Source organism: Psittacula echo, assembly GCF_963264785.1.
Source record: "Psittacula echo genome assembly, chromosome: 11".
Classification (NCBI taxonomy): Eukaryota; Metazoa; Chordata; class Aves; order Psittaciformes; family Psittacidae; genus Psittacula; species Psittacula echo.
Window position 1 is genome coordinate 12787191 of NC_137746.1, and position 27608 is coordinate 12814798.

The window sequence follows — 27608 nt, forward strand, 5'->3', positions numbered from 1 at the left end:
TATTATACTAGGTTTTAAATTTAGCTATTTTAAAATATTTAAATAGCATTATACAGATAGTCACATATATGCATTTCTTAATCTTACAAAAATTTCTGCTTGCTGCATGACTTTTGCTTAGTATACCTGTACTTCTCTGTAAGCCTTTTTTCTTTAGGATTACTTCCTAATATTCTAAATTTCTCTCTTTTTTTTTTTTTTTCTTTTTGGAAGTTATTTGAGAATGTATCACTCCTTCCATATTGCATATTTGAAATTTCTACTAAAAACTCCACGCTGGCTCGTACAGCACTATAGTAAATGTATTCAGACTTACATCACTGTAAATTCTGAAAGCTGATGGGGTTAGCTGTTTGAATTTATGCCTCCAGGTGGTGTTACTCCCTGTGGCTATATTTAAATCAGTAGAGTGATTTTGATATATGCTATCCTGGGTGAATACTTCGTGATGTGTGGCCTAGAAAATACCAGGATGTTCCAAAGTGCGTGTAGCAGGGGAGGAAAGGAGAGGAAGAGGGAGGTTAAACTCCTGTGTTTCTCAAAGTGACTTTTAACAATAGATCAGCACCATTTTAGGTGTCTCAGGCTCAGCATCTGTGACGACTAAAATCATCATATCCTTCTGAAGTGGACAAGGGCATTGTGCCACGGAGCAAATGTACATCTTTGATATCACAAAGAAGTCTAGCTTTATGGCATAGTATATACATATAATCTGTGTTATGTACGTCTTCTAGATTTCTGAATTATCATTTACACTAACCTCTCATTGACACCTAGTAAAATAATTGGGTAGCTCAAGAAATTTAGTGTTAATGCTTGTATCAATTTAAAAACAATCTTGAACATTTACAAACTATAATGTTTATACATAAGTGAAAAAAATGCAGTAGATAAGTTTAGCTGATATTTATTTGGAAAGTTTTAACTCTTTTTTTTGCAGTTAAGGGCAGTGCAGCCATTTCTCACTCATGCCCAATAAAATATCTGTATGTTTTTACACACCTTGATGCATTATCTTTTTCTTCTATGTTCCTGCATCTCAATAAAAATGACAAAATTCACAAACCCAGGGTTAATTACTAGAGACCTTCATTCAGCTTGCCCAGAAATGCTGAGTACCCAATGAGACTTTTGAGTACTGTGTAAAATACACAGCACTGTGTAAAATACCAGACAAGAAGATTTATTAGTCAGAGTGAAAAAATTTACACAACAGCGGAGCTATGGCTGCTGTACTTTGGCATTACAAGCCGTGTCTCAAAAAGTTCTGTGTTCAAAACCACTGCAATAAAAAGACCGTTGCTGACAATACTGACTGTGAAATTACATCGAGAAGCAATAAATTACCAGGACTGTATTGTAGACCAATTTTAGAATGGCTAATGAAAGCCAATAATTTTTCTATTTATTGTGAGAATTTGTAATGGTTAGATCTAATGAAGACTGTTGATAGACACTCACTGTCCTAATTTCCTGCTTCATCAGAGCGTGTAACTGAAGTGAAGACTGACATCTTCGTCACCAGTTTTGGGCCTGTTTCAGACCATGATATGGTAAGTGATAGCCTATATTTCTACAGCATACATTTTGTCTTGTCTTTTTAATTTGGAGGATGAAAGATTTATACGTCACTTATCTGCTCCTTTTAAGGCTGGGCCTTTATTAAACCCTGGATTCCAAAATGCTGTCATCTTTTATATGCAACCTTTCCTGATAGTTGTGGCTGCATTTAAGTGCCCTGAAATTAGCAGCCTCAGAGACTTTAATAAGTGTTTTAACAGACCTTCTATTTGCTACATAATATATTACGAAATGCATTAGGGTTTCGATACACATTCTTCTGAGAATGATTGCTCAGGTCCTTGCTGGCACATCACTGATCCAATTTGCTGAGAAAGATCATCATCTTAAAATGCAATTAACACTTATGCCTACAGTGTGACATTCATACAATCTAACCTGTAGTTTTATATTAAAAGCTACTGATCAATGGGAAGTGACTTTCCTAGATCTTGGCTGCTGAAAGAGAGAAGATTAATGAGAGAATTAGCGTCACTTCTTCATGGAATAAATATTAAAATCAAATTGCTAGATAACTGCAGGGAATGGAGAAGTTCAGAACACTGAATGAAGATGTTGTGAGCTCTGGTCTTAAGAGACATTAAAAATTGTGTGAAATTACGCATAAGGTACTTAATATTTTGCATATAAATGAGGTCTTCAGAAGTAGGTTGCTATTGACAGGGAAAGCTTGGTCTGCATTCACTAGTATCTGCTGGATTCTGTGTTAGGATGAATGCTGAAAGCATCCTCATTAATTTAAATGAAGAAAAGAAAACAGTTCAACCTTGTAGCTGGCTACAGTTAGCCAAATACATTCACCAAAAGAAAAACGTGGGCAAAAAAACCACAAACTCAAAACAAAACAAAAAAACTCCAACAAAACCCCAACACGTTATCACAGGAAAGGAAACAAGTTCCTTAACACAAAACTGTCAGTTGTTTAATTCAAACAAAATCTGTAGACAGGCCTTAAATACCAGGTTACTACAAGTGTCTGACTACTCAAAACAATGTTAAGCGATGGAATAACAGAGAATAACTTTTACAAGATAGTTTATTTTCCTGAATGAACTCTTATGCAAAGACACCATTTTCCTGATTGCTTGCAAAATAGCATTTATAAAACTACAGTCATATTTATAATTGTAACTGATGGCATGATATTTAAATGATAAAGAATAGGTTGGGTGGCAGCACAAAAGTTCTGACCAGTCATTTTGCTAAGACTACTTACAATAGGAGGGTGATCTAGGGAAATAACTGCATTGGTGATTTGTCTTCTCAGCACATACATACAATACTATCCAAGCACTATATATACTATGAAGAATAAACAAACAAACAAACAAACAAATAAATTATTTCTGCTTTTTTTTTCTATGATAATGTTGTGAAATTACCATGTCTACTTATTACTCTAAATTTTACATTAAAAGAAGGCACATTCCTTGTATTAAAGACTGATAGAAACATCTATATACACTATTTGTATTTGGTAAAACACCTCATCTTGCTTTCCCATTTCTGTGTCAAAACAGGTAACCAGTCACCACTGGACAAACTGGAAATTTCAAACAGTCTTGTGACTAATTTTTATCTTTTAACTTTAATTTAATAGTCTTTGAATTCAAACTGTAGCAGCTGCAGTTTGTAAGCGATCTGAGGCTGCTGCAGTTTTATAGAAACCTGCCTTTTCAGGATGGACCTCTTGTTAATTTCCTGAAAATTAATGTAATTTGAAGTATTGGGCTGGATGTAGATGTTTATGAGAGATCAATGAAAAAAAGAGTAATAAATGTATGGGGGTGAATGTGTGCTCTGTGTTAATATTTATTGGTGGTGTTTTCTGTAAGTCAGCTGGCTAAGCTACTGTTTGCTCTGCTGAGTAATTTTTACTAGAAAACTCCAATAACGAATAGCAATCTAATAAACAAATGGACATGGATGCTATGTTACATGTAGACATAAGTTTAGAGTAACTGATAGGCCTGCTGAAGTACTTGGGACTATGTAATGTTTGGACCTCAGCAGCTACTTCTACTTTGTAGTTTCAGGTGATTTAGTTAAGTAGAAGGTAAAGCTAATTTGTCATTCCTAGGACAAACTGATATTTGTATGGGATTTGAGTTTTAAGGAAGAATATAATACTAAAGCCAAAAATAATCCACTTGCAGAAATATGAATAGGTATATTTAAAATAAAAAACAAAACCCAAAACATTGACTTCAACTGTAATTCAGTGTGGCTGAATTACTGTACCATAAGCCATCACTACCTACAAAAATATTTGTCAAAAATAATTAAAAGCCCATACCACATGGCTCCTGATTCTCAGTTAAACAGGAGAAAGAATTCATCATTCTCTTAATATAGTGTGCGACCAAGAAACACACAGGCAGGTGTTCATGTGTTTTGGAGACTAAGAAATTACAGAAAAGTATTTAGTGTAAAACTCCTACTCACCTTTCCTAAAAAGTAATGTGTGTGCTGCCTACTCATGCTAACTCTTTTGCGTAAGGAAATAAGTGTGAAATCAGAGGCAGAGAGAGAAAGATAAAATTAAGAACTTGTGGAACATAAAGTTTATATTAATTCCTGTGGACATGTAGTGCAAATTCCTCTGTGCATACTACAGGTTGGTTGTCAACACCGTCACTTGAGGGCTACCCCAAATTTGCTCCAGTGAGCAGATTTACAGTAAGTGTAGCCTGGGCTGTGGGATTTGGTAAGAGAGAGGCCTCACACGCAGCTGTACTGGCACACTGGGGGGAACGATGCACTGCTGTCTGAGCCTGCGACTGATGGCTGGGAACTTGCAATGAGCTTTTCCAGCTGATGCCATGTGTTATGAAACTACAGCCACAGTGAGACATCAGCATACCTAGAGACCATCTGTTTTGCAGAATCCAATGAGGCAGCTATATAGATAGTAGGTTGATATATCAGGGAGTACATGGTGTTCCTACCCACTCTCAATACACTTTTTTAAGAGCAGCATAGACATAACCTGTTAATCTATAAAGAGAATGTCTTGGCTTGTTCTTAAACTTGTGAATAAAGTTAAAGAGGAAAAAAGCACTTTTAAAAATATCTTTTCCTGGAAGAACTTTGCAGGTTTTCAGGCCTGCTCTCTCAGATGGTGGATTGGAGTAATCAACAGATATCTGGCTGTTCTCACATGACACACTTCTGTGAAATTTTTGGTGTATATTACGTGGGGTAAGAAGCATTTTAAAATTAACTTTTTTTCATAAAGACGTTATTTCTTTTTCTTAGTAAACCTTCATTCCCACTGCTTCTGTACTGTAAGCTCCTCAGGAATTTAATTTTATCTTACTACATTCCTGTACAGTTTCTGAGAAGTGATATTAGATGAGTAAATCAGAGACTATTTAAGTCAAAGTGTTGTAAATATTTAATATCATTCAACTTACTGCCAAAGAGCAGACAAGAATCTTCTTTCTTTACCAGCACACTAAGGAATGAAGAGTCTCTACTGTGGAGAATTTATTCTAAATTTCACCTCACTCGTATATTTGTACATAGACCACTGCTATAGAACATGGTTTGGAAAATATCCTTCTGTTCCTTTGTTCTGTGTGGCACCTTCTTGTAGAAGAAAGCCTTAATTAAAGTATCCAATGACTTAACCTTAAATATCAGCTGTCTGTCAGGATTCATTTGAGGAGAATTATTGTATGTATTAAAGTGGGTAGTGAAAGCTAAGGAGTTGAGAAATCTCAGCCAAAATGAATTCATCCTCTATACTGCAACAGCCTGGGACAGAGAAAGATTCAGCCTGTGCCAGACCTGACCTGTCAGCTACTTTTTAATTGAGTTCTGTCTTATGCTGTCAGATCTCTCAGAGTCCATGTTCTTTCCCAGCATAAGAAACTTGTGTTCATATAAAGCGAAGAACCAGACTCTCTTCTCTCAACCTGTACCACCTCCCACTCACCTCCTTCTTTGCAGTTGAAAGAGATAAAAAGGGAATGGTTTACATGCATGCTGAAATGATGTCACCTTCTGGGCATGTCTTTTACCTTCCCTATGTGTGTAGGAGGAAATTTTCTTTGGAGATAGTAAAATATGGAGAAAATCCAATATTTTAATGCCGTCTACTGCCTTTTGAACCTCCTTCTCTGCTACTCTGCTGCACACCTGGGACAAGAGTTTGCGCACTGTTCAATCTAAAGCCTTGACCCAGCGAAATTCTTGAAGCAAGTAGTAGGCTGTAAGTGCACAACTGCTGTCATTGGAGCTGAACACATCTAAGCTCACTGAGCACATACGTAAAAAATGGAAATACAATTAACTATACACCTAAATGATTCACAGATACGGGATGTAAATAAAAAAACCCCAAAACAACAACACGAAAAAGATCCCCAACTTCAAAACTCAAACAAACCCAAATTAAGAGCACCCCATGGAACCACAACATTTCCAAGTCCACAAGAAATTTATTTAGCTATTTCATGCCCTAAACCACACCATCAGTAAGAACCACCATTCTTACTTGCTGATAGTTACACAAGAAATAAACAGCTCATATTTGCTTATATTGTATGGGAGTGTTACCATTTACTAATAGAAAAATTACAAGTCTAAGAGAGTCTGCCACAGAGAGGTTTTGCGTACCAGTTCCAGAATGTTTCTATTTACTAACATATTCCTTGTCCTTATAGCTGTGTGTGCCTTCATACGTGAATCTCCTTCATTTCAGGATTTGCCATCTCCGTTGGCAGGAGATCTCAGCAAAGGTTCAGTTTCTCAGCCAAAAAATTATAATTCAGGGTAATTTTGAACAGTGTTTGGATAGCTACTTTTTATGTTTATCACAATAGCATAACCATTAATGTTGGAAGGGTCAGGGTAATCCCATACTGAACTTTCATGACTGAATGGAATTTTTCCCAGGGAAAATATTATACTACACTGCATCCATAGGAGTTTTCCCCATTTTCACCCCATGTATCTCTGTATTTATAGTATAATACTCCAACATACTTTTCCTTCTCACATTCTCTCTCTTAACTTTGTTCCTGTTGGTTTGTAACAAATAATTCTTTCATTTCATAGTGAGTGCTGGTTATTTTGATTCACCCTATGTACACTGAGTAAGCCACTGCATCTCTTCCCCATTGACCTAGTCTTTGCATAACCAACTATAATTCTTGGTCCAAAGCTGTCATCAGCTTCTGCTAGCTGTAGTCCAGTGATTTGGACCAATGAGCCATTCAACATCTCATAAATTGGACCACATAATTCTAAGTGAACTGTGAACTTTGCATGTTGACTACATGTTTATGCTAATGAAACAAAACAAAAGACTCTAGGAAGACCCTGTCTCACAAAGCTTGTTTTATTCCGAGAGACATATTCTTCCTGGGCTATGCATACTGGCTGCATATCTACAGCTTCAAATTACAGTTTTTTAGAAAGTGAAGAAAAAGTGAGAAAAGGGTGAATTATTTTGTTTCCACTACATCTCACATTCTTGTCTAACTTGATATACTGTTCTCCCTAACCTTTATTCTGTTGAACACAGTAATGATATTGTAACTGTTTAATAACTGCTTCAGGTACATTGTAATATAGAGAAGAAATGTTCTGATAATTACTGATTTCCTTAATAGTCATCTTGCTTCTAGGGAACAGGAAAAATATACTTTTCAAGTTCTCATATTGCAACATATGGCGTCACAAGTGTTTCCCTTTATTCTGAATTGATGTAGGAATACACTATAGATGTATTTTTCCGTCAAAGCTGGAAAGATGAAAGACTAAAATTCAAAGGACCTATGACTGTTCTCCGGCTAAATAATTTAATGGCCAGCAAAATATGGACACCTGATACCTTTTTCCACAATGGAAAGAAGTCAGTGGCTCATAACATGACAATGCCAAATAAACTATTACGAATTACAGAGGATGGGACATTGCTATATACAATGAGGTGAGTCCTAAAACATTATATCCTTCGTTTAGTTTCATAATTTAACTTGTTAAAGCATCATATTTTCCAAACAGGTAACAGGTTTCCTTTTTGATCATTATTTGATTCCTGCTTCATAATTATTTTCACAATAGGCCATGGAATGATGGACAAACTGAGGCATTTAGGCTGGTATGGCTTTTTTTCCCTCCTGCTGTGCTACCTTTACACTGCCTGGATGTGTCTTAATGCATGATTTTGAAAAGGTACCTATAGTATTGCGAATCCATCAGTTTGCAAAGAACCTTACTTTGGAGTTGCTTTCAAGGATTCCATTAGCAAAGTATTATGAAGCCTGAAAATTTAATATAAATCTAGAATACTAGATGGCATGCAAGGGGTATTAATCTTTAGATCCTATAGAAAGCGGATTCTAAGAACTAGCAGATGCACAGAGAATTCATTGCCCATTCTTCGTATTTCTTGTGCTGGGGAATACAGAGCATGATAATCTAAAAATAGACATTTCTTATTCCGTTCATAACAGGAAAAACAATTCACTAAAGCTTTTGGAAGGTTAGGAGACAAAATTATTTCTGTGCTGGCACCAGTTTTACTGGAAATGTATGTTTCTTTTCATGGATAGCTGAACTTTAGCCACTCAGTTTTCAGCAGAGAAGTTAAATCCTTTTGAAATAACAATGATACACAGTCATGGAAGCATTCTGGATTAAAAGACTGCAAATTAAACAATGAAAAAAAATGGTATGCTGTCTCTACAGAGCTACACATCCCTCATTTATGTCTCCATGGAATCAAACAAGGCATAAAGTGATTCTGTTGACTAAGGTCAAGATAAATAGCTTAGTACATAGGTGAACACTGAGTTTTCTTTTAACAATTTTAAAGATGTTTTTAAAAGCAGTACAAGTATTTGGAGAAAACAAAGTCTCCAAGCTTTTGGGAGTCTGTCAAATATGTTCAATTTATTCTACAACATCTTTAAAGACTGCCTAGGATAGGGCAGAATCTGCTTGGCTGGTAGTTACACAAGTCCAGGTCAATTTTTCTTGTCTTCCTAAATGCTTGACTGATAAGGATTTAATTCACAGGAACACTATCTTAGCAGCACACCGTTCATATATGTCTCTTTTTTGATCATAACCATTTCTATTTGCTCACCTTTGCAAGTGCCTTGAAGCAATCTTCTGCCCAGTATTCAAGTACTATTGTTCGTTCCTTGCTGATGTGTGGTATGTGACTGTTTATAGTTTATTTAATCTCTTTTATTGAGAAACACATTTGCACCCAAGCTGATAACAATGCAATGATTGCAGTAAATGTCTGAGCATCCACGGTGCGCCAATTTAATGATGACAGCAAGGAACCAAGTTCAGTTGCTAATAGATTCTAATCCTCATGCCAAGTTAGAAGTCTGAGCATGTCTTTGCTGTACAGTGAATGTGGTAGAGGGCCAGAGCCAGCTGCACTGTTGTGTCCACACATGCCTACTGGCACCCCCAGCCAGACAATTTGTGTCCTGTTCTAGTTGATAATTAATCACATAACAGATATTATGCTATACTTATTCTATGTGTCTTAATAGAAGTCTATTTGCTATTTCTATGAAACTAGAATAAATGTGTCCTTTTGCTCATTAATCCGTTATAGATTGACTGTGAGAGCAGAATGTCCAATGCATTTAGAAGACTTTCCTATGGATGTACATGCTTGCCCCTTGAAATTTGGAAGCTGTAAGTTTATTTTAAATTGAGGTTTCTCCCTTTTTAGGCCAGTTTACAAAAGTATTTTGCAACTGAGAAAACCTCAAGGTTTTAATCTTGTGTATTTTTATTCTTGTATATAGTTATAGTTAATATAATTAACCTTTTCTATGTCTTTAATATCCTCCAAAGTCATGCCTGGACATTCACAAAAGAGAAAATCGGCAGTGATCTAAACATCTAGAAAAGTAGTTTGGTGCTTATTGGTAATCTTATAGTTAGTTTATTTTGTTAAGACAGTGTTAAAGTTAAATACAGACCATGGATAACTGATTTGGTTTAATTGAAAACAATTGCCTTATTGGTGTATTGAAAATAAAATTTTGCCTGAGATTATAAAATGCTCATATTACAATCATGCAACATTTCTGGAAGTGAAAAATTTCACAAATCTCCAAACTGAGTCCTACACTTGCAGCATTTAGTTACATTTGTAACCTATGATCAGAGAACATACTGGACAAAATATAATGTATTTGAAATCATTGTAATAATTGACAAAGCTGTCTGTAAGTTGAGAATTTCCCCCAGAACTTTAATTTGAACAGCAACCAACCTGACACTGATGCAGCCAAATTCAGCTAAACATAATGTTTAAAAAAATTAAATATAGCCCTCTCCAACTCTAAATAAAAACAAAAAAAAAACCCGTGAAAAGCTCTTTCACTGTAGTTGGTTCTACACAAACAAGGAAGACAAAATGTGTGGAAGATGGGATAGTGTACAAATTGTTTCCTCAATGGCTATTTTTTTCTAGTAGAAATGGGTCATAACACTCATAATGGGTACTTAGTGGCTTGATCAATTTCAGAAGGCAACAAACAGAACACCCAATTCAGTCTTCACATGGTACTAGACAGGGTGATAATTTACTATGAGCTGAACGGCTCTATGCTTACCATGAGAAAGGACTGATGTTAGGTCTTTAAAGAGCTACTGGCCTCCTAGATAAGATGTAGAGAACAAAAGCTCATAGGCACTTGGAGTATCACTGACAAGAATAGTTTACTCCAGAACCTTAAGCTTTCTTACAGCACTTAAAACAAATCTTTAGAAATCTCAAATGAAACAGAAGAGGGTGGAGGGGAAGCCTTACTCAGGCTAATAATAGGGCAAATAGCTGCAGTGGGTTCTTCTTTAATAATGGGAGATCCCAGTTAGATCTGGAGCGGTCACAGGATCGAATTTCTTTTGAAATGCCCATGACAGTGTTTATGGGGAGCACATGCTGGATGGGGGAGGTGGGAAGATGGCTAATCCTGCATAAACCCTGCTAATGCAAAGTTAAACCATCAGCAGTTTTTGAACAAATGTGAAATATTAGATTGAAGTTCTGTAGACTGGATATAAAACCTACCACATCTGTGCATCATTGAGCCACAGCCTAAACACCAGACACTCCCTAGTCCACACAACAGTGCCCATGTTTTTCCTACCTTTATTTCTTTCTGGCCCATTGTGTCTCAGATTAGTGTACTCTTGGCTCACAAAGTGCATGGTTTTCCAGATTACTAGGATCTTGCTTCCATTAAATGATTAAGAGATGCAGAAATTATAAATGAAAAGGGCTGGATAATATGGATTTGAATACAACTCCAGAACCACACCATAAGATAAAAACAAGATAGCAGAGACTTGCAAGTATATCTGCATGCCTTTTGTACCCAAATTGTCTTCCTCTTTATCCTGCAAAATATTTTTTATTATTATATTATATATAGTTTTCTTAAATGAACATTAACAAAAAAATCAGTGATATTTCTCACAGAAAGACCATTTCTTACACTAAAGTCCAAGGTAAAAACTAGCATTCTAAAGTCAGAGTGAAGGCATAATCTATCACATTTTACAGGCTATCTTCGTTATTTTTCTGTTTTGATCACTAGCTGACTATCGTTGTCAGCTGTCCTAAACAAGCCTACGCCAGGCAAGTAATTCCAAGTGCTGGGAAGGGCCATGAGACAAAATCAAGGAGTTTTCAGCAAAACTGCATTCCCCTACTAAATTCAAGTGAGTTTCTAATCTGGGATCCTCATGGAGAGAAATTCCTTCTGTAACGTGGCTTTACTGAAAACACTGCATGGGAATTAACTGTCCAAAACAGAACCTTAAAGCTGGACCTTCCCCTCCTTCTCATCAGGTTATATGCTGTAACTATCAGATTATAGAATAGTTGTTTCAATAATTAGCTACTGATTTAAATAGAAATATCTTCCATGGGACAAATGGCTGGACTCAAGAATGATATGAAAATGGGACTTGCAGTTGTACATAGAAAAAAGAACAGTTCTATATTTAAATGCCACTTTTCAGTGGGAATCATATTAAATACATTTGGGACATTTTTGTAAAACAACTAAAGTTCAATATAATCATCTCAATGTACTGAAAAAAGTACTGAAAAAGACACTTAATTGTCATGAAAGCCATGCTGTAAGTGCAGACTGCAATATTACACTTAGTAGCTCCCCAGGGTACTGTTTGCCCAGCTGTGTTTGTTTTGGATTAAACTGGATATGAGTTTTCCATGTCCTCCACTGTTACTCATCACATTGGAGCTGGATTCAGAAAAGCCTCATACTGAAGGAACTGCACGTCTCCTATGGTCTCTGCCCATACTGTAGAGGCCGATAAATGTTTGACCCAGCTCCAAGGCTAAAGTGATTTGCCAAAATAGCAGCTTAAGCTAGAGGTTATTCCAGTATAAATTCAATGTGACAAATGCTAAAGAGATTCTGGAACAACAAAAAGCCACATGTTGGCAAAACAAAATCAGAAAGGCAGATGCTCTCCTCAACACTTAGCACAAAAATCTGATTGTCAGTTTAAAACTAAGGCCACTCTGGAAAGCAGCAGTTGTAGGAGCAAAAGACTATGCTGCCACTTATGCAATATCAGAGTTGAAAGCCGACGATGGAAGCTGAACAGAGCACTGAATCGGGAAGTACAGGGCAGGGCAAACTCATTTCCAGCACTGATGAGTGTACCCCCTTCCCTCTCAATCCACTGGCTCTCAGCAGCTTAGGTAATCAGTCACTTTTTTTTCCAAACTGCTCTCATGCTCCAGAACAAGTGAAAGGCTTCAAAATTAATATTATTGCCGCTCTTTATGTGATTAGGTTAGCAAACCAATTCTTGTATTGGTGTGGCCATTATTTTTAAGACATAGACTTGCATTTACCACTGATTCTAAAAAGCTATGTATATGTTACAGTGCTTGGGGAATATGAAGTCTGAGGGTAAAAGCACCCTTCCATTTCAATAATGCAGGATCAAATGCCATGTAATTAATTTACCAGCACACTCCATTCAACACCATCTCTTCAATTACTGTTATCTCTTACATCGATAAGATAAAATTACTAACTCACAAATGAAGTCAAGTGAATCAGATTCCTCCCTTTCCTTTCCTGCTTGCCAGTACCGAAAAAAGGGACAAATCTCACCCTCTAGGTAGTAGTCTAGTATCATTTTAGATACCCTAAGATGTCCCACCCAGTTTCCAGCTGACTTTAGTGGGTGCAAGCTCTGTGCAGGCTGTAATCACACAGTCTACCCCATACATGGTCTTGGATGCCCTTAGGTGTGAAGAATGACACTAGATGCCTCTACACAGACAACTAACTCCCACCCTAACTGCTCATAGCAAGAGTCAGACCCCAGATTATGCAAAATGACAGCAGAATTTTACAATGGGACCAAGATTAAAAATATTGATATATAGTTTGATTGTTGAAATAAAATAAATAACATACAAATAACAGCACAAAACAACCTGGATAGCATATGTAGGATGCTACTGAGTCACCTATGTAACATACTAGACTACTCAGGTTTTCAGAATCCACAGTGGTTCTCTGTTGCTTTGTTCTAGTCTCAGGTAAATGTGAACCTGAGTGTGAGCATTTCTCAGAAATAACCAAAGCAAAAACATTAGATTAATGTGCTTTAACCTCACTTGAGCCTAGGCAGCCTCAGAAATGTCTCTATGTCTGTTACTCAGCAGGGTCAGTGTGAGGGAGAGATAACCAAATGGAGAGATGATGTAAGGAAGAGAAAGATTTTGATGCCATTGAGGACAAACCTTAATCCACCCCTACAGCAGTTATTTAGCTAATCATCATATGACCTGTAAAATCAGTTTTATTTCCCCTTAGATAAAAAGTTCCAGTAAGCTACCTGTGGGTTTCTACAGGTAATTAAAGAGGATTTAATATCAAAACAGCTGCTCAAAACATTGTTCTGATAAAGCCATGTGGCAACAGAAGGTGCAAAGCTGAAATGCAGTGTATTTTTTTTTAAATTAGATGCTTATACAAGAGCAGAGGTTGTGTATGAATGGACACGGGAACCAGCAAGGTCAGTGGTTGTGGCTGAAGATGGCTCTCGATTGAACCAATATGATCTCCTTGGACAAACTGTGGACTCTGGAATTGTTCAGTCCAGTACAGGTCTGTGAAAATGCTGTGGGTTTGGTTTTGTTTTTGTTTTTTAAGGGTCCTATTTAACTGCCAAAACATAATTTAAAGCAGGAGAAAAAATGCAAAGACCAAAGAATTAGAGAGGTAAATTGCAATATATGTGCTTCAGATTAGGAAACCATGAGTTTGAAAAGACAACACATCATGGGATTCTCCTTTTTCTACTAGTGGTTAAAATATTTGACCAATTAAAAAGCTTCCCATAGTGACAGATCTAGCCAGAAAAACAGTAATTTACATTATAAAGAAGCAATCCTCATATCTTTGTTATATTGTCTGCTTACTATATAAGCTTAAAGAAAAATAATTGTATAAAAATATGAATCCTCAAGGATCACATTCCTGGAGGCAGTGAAGTTGCTAAAAGCCAGCATATAGTTTCTCAGGGAGGCATTTAGAGAGTTGAAAAAAATATGTCGTCAAACAAAAACCATCTGGAACATTCAAACAGGATTTAGATGTCTTAATGCTAGCACCAGCTTTACCCCCAAAACTAGTAATGAGATACAGAAATATAGCCAACATCTGTAACCTTAAAACTGGCTAAAACACATTGCTTTTCACTTTGTAGTGTTTAAGATGTTTTGTTTGGGGTTTGTTTTCCTATTAAGTTGGAAGTGGCATGAAGACCCAAATACAGTAAGAAACTGAGCGTAACGCATGAACAAGAGCTCAAAGTGTTGACTAGACTGACTGTTCAGTGGACCAAAAGAAGCGCTGCATTAGAAGTAGTTGTATTGCTTTGAATGCACCCAACTTTGAGAAGTACACTTACACCTGCATAAATAAAACCTTCTAATGTGTCATTCATACAGTCAATGAACATTTAAGGAAAAGTGAGTAATTTCAAGCTGAATCCTAATTCACATCTGAATTTTATATTTCGTTTGCCAAAGTATATTCATATGCTCTATTAAGCCAACAGAATTTCTCACAGACAAAAGTTTCTAGTGGACCAATATTCAGCTTACTACTTGGAAGCTTCTGTTCAGTTAATGTAATCATAAAAGAAGTGGAATAGCAGTACTAGGGGTACAAAGGCAGTATCAACACAACTGCTCCTGCAGATTCACTGCTTCCACTACGGAGCACAGAGGCGTGGATCAGACAAGCAAAAGGAAAAGGGGACATCTCTTGGCCTGGCCACAGCTAGAAATGTTGCCATTGACTTTTGTGGAGCCAATAATTCACCCCAGCTGCCCTTTGCTGTAAAGTCAATGGGATTTGTGAGGAACAGCAAGGATCTCGAGCTCTTTGCTCTTTCTTTTCTGAAGCTACTCCTTCAGGGAGACCTTGGCAGCTTGTGTGCCTGCGCTTCTGCACTCATTTGAGAATTCTCTGCTGGCTGTATCCATTATAAGGGCAGCAGGATGATCAGAAGAGACTTGTAAGCGTGGGAACATACCTAAATAGGCAGTACCAGGTATAGCTCAAGGTAATTGGATAGTAACATGAGAAGCACCTTATAAATTGTTAAGAAAGGCAGATGATAAATTTTTAAACAGAACTGAAGGCAAACATAAATGTAAAAATTCTTCCTGTATTTCTATGAAGAAATAAATAGTTTTATTGACAGTATTTCCTAGGTTTGAAATCTGCCTCCTTCTTCTACCCATGAAACTCTTTACCATGCCTATCCATAAAGTAAAATACACTATAATTAATAGTTGCTGAAATAAAGATGCTGTTGACTAGGTGCAGAATAACATTACAAAGAAATAACTACAATGGTTATCACAAAAAAAACCCAAAACAAAACAAAATACCAGAAAATCATTAAAGAATTTTTTATTGCCAAACTTGCAATCCTCTTTAGTTGCTACCTGATAAAAATATACAACAAACATATTTATTGTTTCCAAATTCAGTGTCTCAACAAAAAATTCTTCTTGATTTGCTTTGGAAAGGAAAATGCTTTGCTTTCCTCAAAATAGTGTTGGGGATTGGAAGTGGTTAATAATTACTTTTCTACTCATTCAGGTAAGTGAGCAGCTAGTCTCAACAAAATCCTCCAGCAAAAATTTGTCCTCTGATCATCTCTGCTTTAAGATATGATATATGTAATAAAAATTATGAAATCCCTCCCTGCTTTCAGAGTTGTGGATGATGACTCACCTGACAGAGAAAAGGAACTGAAAACAATCTTCACTTAAAGAATCTCAGCACCTTTATTAGGCAAGAAAATGAAGCTCTGATTCTGTGGATCATTAAAGGAATCTACATCATCTTGGGCAATTTTAAGATAATATTTGCAATTGCCTGAAATTCCAGACACATATTTTCCAAGATACTGGGTGTAACTGGGTTACTCTAAACATTCTCAAAACTATTAAGTGACTTGATAAATCCATAAAGTCCTTTCCCTGTCCCCTTCCCCCCGCCTTTAATTCCTTCCTTTGCTAAAGGCCATCTGCTATTCTTATTTCTGGATCTAGAACAAGGTAACTACAAATGCTGATTTATTTATTTATTATGTTTGTGAAACACCTGTCCGTCTCCAGCCACTGACTCAGAAAGAGGTTAAAGTGATCTTTTTTGTAAGCACCTTAACAGATGTTTAAAGGGCTTGTGCAAGTTCCTATTTACATAGAATTATTTTTGAACCTTGAAAACATTGCTTTGCTCTGAGAATTATCAGGATTTATGTTCACAATGGTTTATTTTTTTCTGTTATTCTGTAAATCTTCTGACAGGATGCTGTTAAGAGTTTCTCTATTCGGTTACATGGCAAAAGTAATAAATGAGAAATGCTATGTTTTAAATTAGTGACAAGGAAAGCCTTACGTCATACCTGCAGTGACAGGAAAAGTATTATTATAGGTAACACTCAGTCGCCAGCTCAAACCTTATGTCTGATGTGATGAACATCAATTTTAGGTGTTCACCTGATAAACTGGGTTTGTTAGAAATAGTTTACGGATCACTGAGTAATAGGTTTGATGCCACGTTACTGAATTATCAACTATTTTCTTCCAAGGACATAGGTTAGTTTATACCACCTGAGCACTGGAATACACTATAGAATTAAGGGCTAGTTAAAAACTGCAGCCAGAGCACTGGAAGTATTTAAATGTGGAAATCACAGAATCATTCAAAACATTAAGTTAATGTAGATGGAGTTGTTTCATAATTTTAAATGCTTCGTATTCTGAAATACATAGAAACTAATTTAAACTTCAAGGAACAAATAAAATTAAAACCAAATTTATTTCATCAACACATTTATAGAAGAATTCAGGAATTCCAGGAAACCTAAAAAGAGATACCTTTGTTCTAACTTCTTTGACAACAGGAGATAAGAGAACCTAAGATGCATAAACTACACCTTGCACTACAACTTATGAAAGCCTAGTAATCAGATGATGTGAATACAGGAAATATTTTGCTCAAGAACTATTTGAAATTTTAGCTTTATGGAATTTTATGGCCTTTGAAGAGAATTACGGAGGAATTCTTGGGAAGTTAGATAGTAGTCAGCAGAAAGATTTTCTGTTAGAGAAAGCCGTAAAATGTGAGAAGCTAAAGATTCAGTAAAAAACTGAGTACTTTCACGTCCTGCAGTTATTTAAATAGTTATTTAAATAATCTCAAAGATCTATTATTTGCTAATAAATAACTGCAGTCCATTGGTATTTTGGATTCTGGAAAACATGGTTTTGCCTCCCAACTGAACTGTAGGCATTACTCTAGACTTGTGCTTTGCCTGCATTCCTTGTGGCACTACCTTTATCTGACTTCTAGCTCAGATCTGCTGCAATACTTAACAGATTAAAGTAATTCGTCTTTTTAACTGCCTTTATGCTTTGAATCTTATTCCCATTTTCCAGAGGTTAAAAATACTTTGATAATTTAAGTAGCTAAATAAAGCTTCAGAGTACAGTGGTGTGTTCACTCTGTATTCTTAACTTGCCATCTACAATCACTGAATTAATGCTGACATATCGTTGTGAGCATTCTATATCTGACTGCATTAAAATAGCTTCCCACGTCATATTTTTGTAGATAAAATTAAATTATTAACTCTTCTAGCCAAGACTGGCACTTTTCATGAGATCATAATCTCTGGTACAGTAGAAAAGAAGGTTGTTACACTGAAAGTTAAAGAAAGGTGGGCAAAATTCAAGTAATAATGCCTGCTATGCTACTTCTGCCAGTCCTATTTTTAAAAGAAAATTTTTCTTGCATATATCTTTCAATTTATAATTGATTCTCTTTTCCCCCTTTGCTACTGTCTTTTATATTGAATCGTATCAGGAGTATTGTCACATCTTATTTATAAACTTTCCTGAGGGTTATACATTGAGCAAGATTGTTCAAATGAATGTTCTTCTAGACTCTGGATTAAAGAAAAGGGCATTTGACATGCTTGGTGCATAAGCAGTCACTGTCTAGACACAGTTTTTCAATCCAATTTAAGTTTTTCCTGTATGAGAGCAACTTTCTTTTTCCAGCTGCCTACATTTTAAAATAGAGTAACAGTAATTTCACATGTCATCTCTAATCTAGACAGCGGTTTCCATTCAGTTACATGTCCACTTTTTCCTTTCCTAAGGTAATATTTATTGCATAATAAGAAGAAACAATCAACTAAAAAAAAAGGCCACAACAATAGGTTTCCCAATCTTTTGAGAATATACTGTTTGTAAAAATCCAGCATTATTTGCTGTACTCTGGCACAAAAGATTTATAGAGTTATATAAATACTTATGATTTCTTTCAGTTGCAGTTAGAATACTCAGCTCGTATGTTTTCATAGCACCCAAGAAGTTAGTGGCAATAAAAATAGTCTTTCATTGCCCGTTTACTTTAGGAGAGAATACTCATTTAGTAAAGTACTGAGTTAGCAGAACAGGGACAAAATTTTCAGAATACATAAAGCACAGACAGTGAGAATGCAGACCCAATCACATCAACAAGCACATCTTAAGCCTGGCCCTGAAACACTTCTGAGAACCTGTCTTGATTTAGTCTTTATTTGATGTCTACATGTGTATATTATGGTGGTTTTCTATCTTCTAATGGAATAAGACCTTTCACAAGAGGCCTAAACAGCCTCTAATGCAGACTTCCATTCACTACTCAAAGAGATTAAAATATGTAAGTTTAATTAGCATTTCTTAGAACTGTCTAGTTTTGTATTATTAGTGGAACTTCAGAACCTTCTTTATTAAATGTTTTCTTCAAAGCTGACCCAATTTGATGTGAGTACATTTTTTCTTTTTTTATAATAGGGATGGATATAATGAAAAAAGTATTTCCTATAAAGCCTTCTAATTTGGATATTTATAAAAGCTTTAATGTTCCTGTTTTTCTTGGTTGTAGGGGAATATGTTGTTATGACTACACATTTTCATTTGAAGAGGAAGATTGGTTATTTTGTCATCCAAACTTATCTGCCATGCATCATGACAGTGATACTCTCGCAGGTGTCCTTCTGGCTTAATAGAGAATCTGTTCCAGCAAGAACTGTATTTGGTAAGCAAGACATATAACCTGCTTGGCAATCATCAGCCAAATAGGCTTAGGAAATTTTATGCTTATGCATAACATGATATTGAAGAACAGCACGAGCCTGGGCATAGTGCAGTACACAGTAGCTAAAACATCTCATTGCAAAGATGTAACAGAAACTGATTTAAGGACCAAAGCTTTTAAACTGATTGTGAAAAGACCTGAAAATACCTTGAGCAACCCACTACAGTTTGATTTTTCCAAAACAAGAAATGTATTAATAAATCATTTCTGACAACAGCAATGACGTTCATAGTGGGGACTGTCAGAAAGGTTTTAATCAATGGGTGTTGGTCATTTGACATCCTTAGGCCCTTTGAAAATTCTTAAAATATCTAATCCATCAATCCCTTCTGCAGGCTGCTGCTAAAGGTCTGCTCTTGACATCAGTGACAGCTTATTGTGCTTACAGCAGTGAACAGATGCACTCGACACATGCAGTAAAAAGGCAATCTTAAAGTTTACACAGTTGGTCCCTAGTGCTTTAACCACCTCTTGCAAACATCTTAAAATCAGAAACAAACAACTAGCATAGACTTCAGAGATATTAATCCAAGTCAAGTACATAATTAAAAAAAAGTAAAAAAATCTTCAATTAAGGAAAACAGAACCTGGGATTTCTGCCGTGACCTAGTCTTTTTTGTGATGTTCAGATGGGACACCAAAACACCTTTGACAGGAGGAGGTGGAAGAACACACAACCAAGTTGGCTTTTACACTGGTTTTCCTGCTTCAAGGCACTGCTGGAACAGGAACCCATGCACCTTTCTGCTTTGCCAAAGAGCACTTGCCATTTACATTGGTCAGAGAGTCACAAGGACTGATGTTGAAAAATGCAGACTCTGAAACTCTTGTTCAAGAACTATTTTTACTGACCTTTTCTAGCAGTCTTTACAGCTGTGCTTTAGTTTCCCAGTGCCTCTGGAAATCAATCACAACTTGCATAGCTTTAGATCTCATGAACCAAGTAGAGGCTTTCTGTTGATATATAGATGTGTGTTTACAGAAGAATGGTTTAGACCACAGTAAAATTAAATTTGATTTGCATAATACTGTTTAGATTAACATCTAAAATTAGCCCTGAGTCTTTATCATCAACTTCACTGATAATTAACCTGGGATTTTTATGGGCCTCTGTAGTCAAAGCTACTGAAATTGTAACTATTTTACCTCTTTTTGCTTATGCCATTTAAAAAGAAATGTCAGATTATTAGTTTGAAATGCTGTACTTCATTGGTCCTAGATGGAGAACAATTTCTAAGATTTCCTAAGCTCACAATAAATAATACAGAATCATAGAATCAACCAGGTTGGAAAAGACCTTGAAGATCACCCAGTCCGGCCCTTACCCCAGCACTGCCAAGGCCACCACTAACACATGGCACTGAGGGCCTCATCTATGGTGTGTGGACACTTGCAGGGACGGTGACTCCAGCACTGCCCTGGGCAGCCTGTTCCAATGCCTGAGCACCCTTTGGAAAAGGAATTGTTCCTCAGCTCCATCTAAACCTGCCCTGGTGCAGCTTGAGGCTGTTTCCTCTTGTCCTGTCACTTGTTCCTTGCGAGCAAAGACCAGCCTTCTCCTGGCTCCATCCTCCTGTCAGGCAGTTGGGAGCAATAAGGTCTCCCCTGAGCCTTCTCTTCTCCAGAATAAACCCCCCAAGTCCCTCAGTCGTTCTTCCTCACACATACTCCAAGCACAGTGTTCAAGATGCTATTTTCACAGGCTCAAGAACCCACATATTTCTGAAAGCTTTCCTTTTAGAAGACAAATACTTAGTAAATAGTCTTGTGTTTACTCCATGGTTATGTATCAAGATAGCTTGTTCATTTCTTAATGGCAGTGAAACAGTATTGCAGACAGTTTTGCATACAGAAACACAACTTACGCCTCTTAGTCTACTTGGTACAACAGTTTATATAAATTATAAATCCTGGTTTGCTACTATGTAAGTGAAACGTAAGATCTCCAGTAATGGGTCAAAGACAAAATTAGGTTATCTGTCAGGGAAGAGAAACTGCTTCCTCTTTCAAGCTTCTTACACCAGCACAAAAATACACTGCTCATTATTATTTTGCCTGTTTTAGACCACTGCATATTTTCACTAACAGTGTAGCAAAGACAAGCTCACAAGACATATCCAATACATGACATTGCAGTTGTCAAGGTAACTCCTGCACATATGATTTGATGTAAACGCCCAGCCTGCACTTGCAGAATCTTTTTCAAGCAGCTGCAAGCACAGTCAGTTCAATGGAGTCCTGCTTGCTCTCCATGGCTAGTTAAGGGAAAAGGTTCATCAGCAGTGATAAGCTCTGGTATCGGAAATGTAAATTATATTATTATTGTTCTTACATAAATTATTTGCTGTTTTCAGGACAGCAGTGAATAAAGGGTCAGAAATCTGTAAACCCATCAATACAAACAAATGCAGTATCACATCAAGTTTAGTACATTTGAGTATGTATTTGAAGGAGTATATACCAAATAAGCTGAATGCAAACAACCTTTTTAGTTTTGTATCTAAATACCTTAGAACTGTTCCAAAAAAGAATGAAAAATGTTGAATTGTTACATCTGCAGGATGATTCACAGGGCACGAATATGGTACAGAGACAGTGATTCTCCGAATAGCAGGAAGCAGAAAGTAATATCCAGTCCACATCTCAAAATATAATTTCCAGGACAACTTTAAAAACATTATTCTACTACAACAATGTCAAAGAATAAAGGTATAAAAGATGTTTTGCAGATCCTGCAATTCCCACAGAACTTGAACTCTGATCTCTTCAATTAACAACTGGACTTAAGTGGGGAAGTTTATAAGAGTTAGGGGTGAAGATAAGGCTTTCCTATCTGTTGTGGCAGTTAACATAGACACTGATCTAAACACACTAAACTGTTTTGCTTTGCAGGAGTGACAACTGTCCTGACAATGACTACTCTGAGCATCAGTGCAAGGAATTCACTCCCCAAGGTGGCCTATGCCACTGCCATGGATTGGTTTATAGCCGTGTGCTATGCCTTTGTGTTTTCTGCACTCATTGAGTTTGCAACTGTGAATTACTTCACAAAGAGAGGCTATGCATGGGATGGCAAAAGCGTCGTTCCTGAAAAGGTAACACCACTTAATATCTATTACAACAGGTCATCCTGCCTCATCTTTGGTCATTACATGGGGTTTTTTACTCTGTTAGAAATTCTTATTATTTAGAATAGGAAGTAATTATTCCAGAGAGTTTCCTCATGTATTCTCACAGCGCATTTCTACACCTAAACAATAATTATTTAGACATTGAGTACTTAAATACTGCTTTTGACATACTGGATGATATTTAATGCTATTAGTAATTTAAAATTTTATTAAGATTTTGACTTGTGCTACTAAGCAGAAAAGATAATTGAGTATCTTTTTTTAAATTAGTGTGCAAGTAAGAGAAAAAGTGGATGCCTCAAGTATAAACATAGGAAAAAAAATCCTGTGGCTACTATATTTGACAGTTTCCTAAGTACATTGCTCCCCAACATGACCATCAGGAGGACTGCTGTGTGATCAGATCAAATAAATCACTGTAGGACTTTTCTTTCTTTTGCCTCCTATTGTTTCCTTATTTTTTATAACTAGAAATAGTATTTTTACATCTTACTCTATCAGAAAAACTGATTTGTTTTGGGGAAAGCATTGACAGTTTTGCTGGGACTATGCAATGCTGAATGCATGAATGCAGCAGAGAGACATCACACTGACTCCCTTTTGTCTGGGATCAGACATGGTCTGTAAACCAACTTGAAGGGGATGAAAGAGAATTATTTTTTTTTTTAATAATTTGTTTGATTCTTTGTTGTCTCCTATCTTCATCATATCCATTGTAAAAACCAGGCTGCATTAAAAGAAAAAAAAATCCTTATATGTTAAATATTGCCTTGCTAATATAACCTACCTTGTAACATATTACTACTATCAGCCATTTCATTTGTTTCAAAGAAAATTACATTTTCAGAAAAAAAAAAACCAAACAAACCACCCCACCATATACACACAATATTCAAACACTGTTTAAAACATTGGCAGATTTATGGCTTTGCATTCCTCAGCAGGTAAGGGTCTTTATGTGTCATTTGATATAAGTCAAAAACATGCATTATCTGCAGATGTAAGGAAAGGCAAGGAAGGCAAACTAACAATGAACAGAGCATTGCACCTTAATGAAATTTAGAGCTGTAATTAGCTGTTGTATTACCTTTTCATAAGTTGAATCTGACATGAAATATTAAGACCCTGACTGGTGTCAGGGCTGTCTGCAGATCAGGTTTCTCATGACATTTAAATCTATGGAAAGATCCTCCTGAAACATCAGTGAAACTTTGGCTGCTCAATGTATTGCTGCTCACTAGAGTATCTAGCTAAGGAAACAGGACCAGCTTCATATTAAGCAAGTGTGTTAACAGCCTTCCTGCTCAGGAGGAGAGGAATGGACATATAACTAAATCTTCTTCCTGACATTGCCCTTTTTCTTTTCTATTTTTTATTTCAACCTGTTTGTTCCTCCTGTTCAGCAGAAATATTCTAAGACAGTTTATAGCCTTATCTGAGCCTCAAGCTAAGCCAAATGTCATTGTCATGAAATAAAGAGCATCTACGTCAGTCATCATGTGAATCTCTTTTCTTCCTAAGTAGCAGAAAGTTAACATTTCAGCCCCAAGGGGCTCCAAGCCATGCTTTGAAAAGCCTCTGCCCACTTGATCTTTTGCAGCTTCCCTTCAATTTCCCAAGTGCTCTGCAGGAGACTGGTTATACTTGAGAAGAGTCCTAATGCTGAGGCAGTTGCTTGTACTAGGAAGTATTCTAAATAATATAGTATTTCTGCTCCCTGAAACTTTCATCTCTTGAACAAGAACTCTTTGTCAACTCCCCCCACTGGGTGGTTTATGTAACTATTAGTCTGTAGTTGATCTATCATAAAAAGTACTGTGACTGTAAAAAAATGTTGCCTCTGTTATTCATCTGCTTCTTGAAAAGAGAGAACTATATTTACTATGTTGGGAAACAATATAATGGAGTATATTCTGCTGATATTTTCTATTTATACGTATCTTTTTTTTTTTTTTTAAATCCTTTTCTCCTTAGAAGACGATAGAATGGATGACACGTGGCTGCTCTTTTTGTGCCAAGAACTGCCTAAAGATTTTCTAAGCTCTTGGGACTTTTTGGTTATTTTTGGGGTTGTTTTTTTTTTGTTTTTCTCCTCATAAACAAAGGCACTAGGAGCAAAGTGATGCTTTCCTTTACATCACCTTAGAGATCTAGTACATCTCTCATGTTTATCATGGTGCAGTGCTAGAGGAAGGGTTTGGACTGTCTGCAACAAGGACAGTTGAATTCCAGCTAGTGTTCCTGTCAGATGAGGATCATGTCAGTTTCAACTTATGAAAAAGTAATACAACAGCTATTATTACTTTTTTTTTTGTACAAGTAGATCCTAGAAGACTAGAAAACATAACGACATGGGGGAAAAATCTAGATTTTCTTTCTGATCAATAAGTTCTTCACTAAAAGACTTTCAATACACTCTTACTTTAGCAGGATAGTTAGGTGGATGCAACAAATGATACAGCTATTTAAGTCCTTGTATATGGAATGACATTTCAGCCACTATGATCCAATTGTAACATTCAAACAAGAAAATTAAGTTTCTATTCCATAACGCATGTGTGCTTGGTGAAAGCTGTTCATGAATAGACTACTGGTAGCGTTGCAGTTTATTAAATGATTCATTCTTTTAGTGCATGGTCACATAATTTTGTATTTTAATGTATAAAAACTATGTTAGAATGCTTCGTAACACATTATTTGTCTTAATATTGAAAAGCTACAATAAGAAATTCAGTGTCTTTTAAAGTGTCAGTCCTGTTGATTAAAGGAATATTGAATTATGAGTCACTGCTGATTAATATTAACGGTAATTTTGTCGATCAGTGAGCCTAGCTATCAGTAAAAGCCCTCATTACAGTTTATCCATCATCTAATTTGGTTTAACTAATGCAAATAATGCAGACTAATGATTTTTATTTTGTCTTCACCTAAATATTTTGTGTAAGTCATGTATCCAGACCCTAACTTCTTTCTTACAGATTATTACAATATTTGGTATGAATTTAATTGGAAAATTTTAGTATACTTTTTCATAATCGTATCTGTTGAGAAGACAGCGAGAATAAAACATTTTCTTTCTTCTTCAGCCAAAGAAAGTGAAGGATCCTCTCATTAAGAAAAATAACACATACACAGCTGCAGCTACAAGCTACACCCCTAATATTGCAAGGGACCCTGGGCTGGCAACCATAGCTAAAAGTGCAACGATTGAGCCCAAAGAAGTTAAGCCAGAAACAAAACCTGCAGAACCCAAGAAAACTTTTAACAGTGTCAGTAAAATTGATCGACTATCAAGAATAGCCTTCCCATTGCTTTTTGGAATCTTCAACTTAGTCTATTGGGCTACCTATTTAAACCGGGAGCCGCAGTTAAAAGCTCCAACTCCACACCAATAACCTCACTTATTTGTACAGTTCTGTTTTGTCATTTGCTCTGGGAATTGCTTTCCGTTTTCACGTACAGTAATTCCCATCTGCTTCATTGCCTCTGTCTTAAAGAAAATAAAGGTTTCTTTATTTAACAAAAGGTAAAATATAGCGGTATATTTTAAAAACCTGTGGGTGAGGGAGAGAACAATATAAGCTATATACTTTGGAAAAGTGATTCTGAAAGTGGGAGAGAGTTGTAGAGTAATGAAAAAAAAGGTAAAAAAAAAAAAGAAAGGAACTATTTGTAGGTAGCTTAGTACTGAACATCCCCAAGAGGTATTGTATATGTACGTGAAAAGGATATTTTTATTCAAAGGATAGTAGGGAGTGGGAAAATATGATATTCCCGATGCACATTCTATATTGTACCATTTCTTCAACCACTGTTTATAATCTTTTCAAGGATGCAAAGCTTTCCATTCGCTGAATCAAATAAGAGATGTTATTTTCCTAATCCCTTTTCCCTTCTATATTCAAAACACCTGAATTATAACATTAAATGGTCTTTAAAGAAAAAGGAAATCTACTCACTGTAGGTACAGTTTATCACTGTATAACACGTAAGATCTAATGGTAACAAATGCTTTAATCTGCTGTCTTATTGCAGCCTTGTTCTAAGCATTAAGTTGTCACTAGACTAGATTTCAAGTCAGTTGCACAACCAAGTGCAGATCCCAAGTTCCCTCTATCACCTGTGTAATCCAAACAACTCCTGGATGCTTTTACAGATAGCTTTTACTCATCACTATATTTTAGAAAGTTAAAACAAAATTTTTGCAAGCTCTAGATATGTTGAATGTATTCTTTTATAAAACAATACATTAAAAAGAAGCTTTAGACTGAGATTTATGGATAGCAGAAAGAAAATATAATATTTAAATAATATATGTAAATACGCAGCATGAGATTGTACATTTTTTTACTTTTTTAAAGTTGTGTTCTTAAAACATCATGTAGGATTCACCTCTTAGCTCTTAATATGTTGCTAAATGCTCAATAAAACATATTTAGAGCCTGAAGAAAAATAAATTATAAATAAATAAATCAGCAGTCCTGGAAAGCCTAAAAAATAAATACGCAGAAAGTGCTTGGAATTAATTCCATTTGTAAAGTAGTTAAGTGTACAGTAGCTTGCAATTTGACAATGTCATCCAATGTATACTATTAGATTAAGGATTGGTCTGCTCAGGTCATGCATAAATACTAAAGTATGGGATTATATTTGGTAGGTAAAAATGGTGAAATATTTGTTAAGACAGAAGTTCATCTGTATATTACTGCTATATTTGCTGATACATAACTGTTACAATAAGTGATGTAATATATGTAGCATTAAATACAAAGAAGTCATACATAAAAGAATGTACAGGAAAATAGATTTTATTGAGTAAACTTACTACATTTCATTTTTACTGTAGCAATATATTTGTAGGAACAATATGTAAGGGCTTTAAATACAAGATGTCCATTTTGCAGGTATCGTGCCCCCTTTAAAAAAATTCTAGTCAGTATCTTTACTGCTGATTCTTGGAAATAAAATTGCAGATAAAGATTGTTCAAAGAGATGGGAAGAATTGTAGATAATTGCAAACATCAATTAAAAAAAAAGTAATATATGGTATTGAATGAATTTTAAAACAATGCTACATGAGCCACCAGAGAAACAGCTACTGTGAGTCAAATTTCATAGGCAATGTTTTCTAAACTCTATCAATAAAAAGTTGACATTCTCTACCTACAAAAGG

General features: G+C 35.9%; 1 protein-coding gene across 1 annotated transcript in view; it reads left to right on the forward strand.

Annotated features, from left to right (window-relative positions):
• The window catches only part of GABRA1 (gamma-aminobutyric acid type A receptor subunit alpha1), a 38419-nt gene extending 12095 nt beyond the window's left edge, over positions 1-26324 (forward strand). The window contains exons 3-9 of the mRNA XM_080627180.1: positions 1489-1556; positions 7305-7525; positions 9176-9258; positions 13596-13739; positions 19092-19244; positions 22197-22399; positions 25522-26324. Of these exons, the coding sequence (XP_080483306.1) occupies positions 1489-1556; positions 7305-7525; positions 9176-9258; positions 13596-13739; positions 19092-19244; positions 22197-22399; positions 25522-25830 (1181 nt within the window). The 3' untranslated portion in view covers positions 25831-26324. The remainder of the gene's footprint in view (positions 1-1488; positions 1557-7304; positions 7526-9175; positions 9259-13595; positions 13740-19091; positions 19245-22196; positions 22400-25521) is intronic.
• The last annotated feature ends 1284 nt before the right edge of the window (positions 26325-27608 follow it).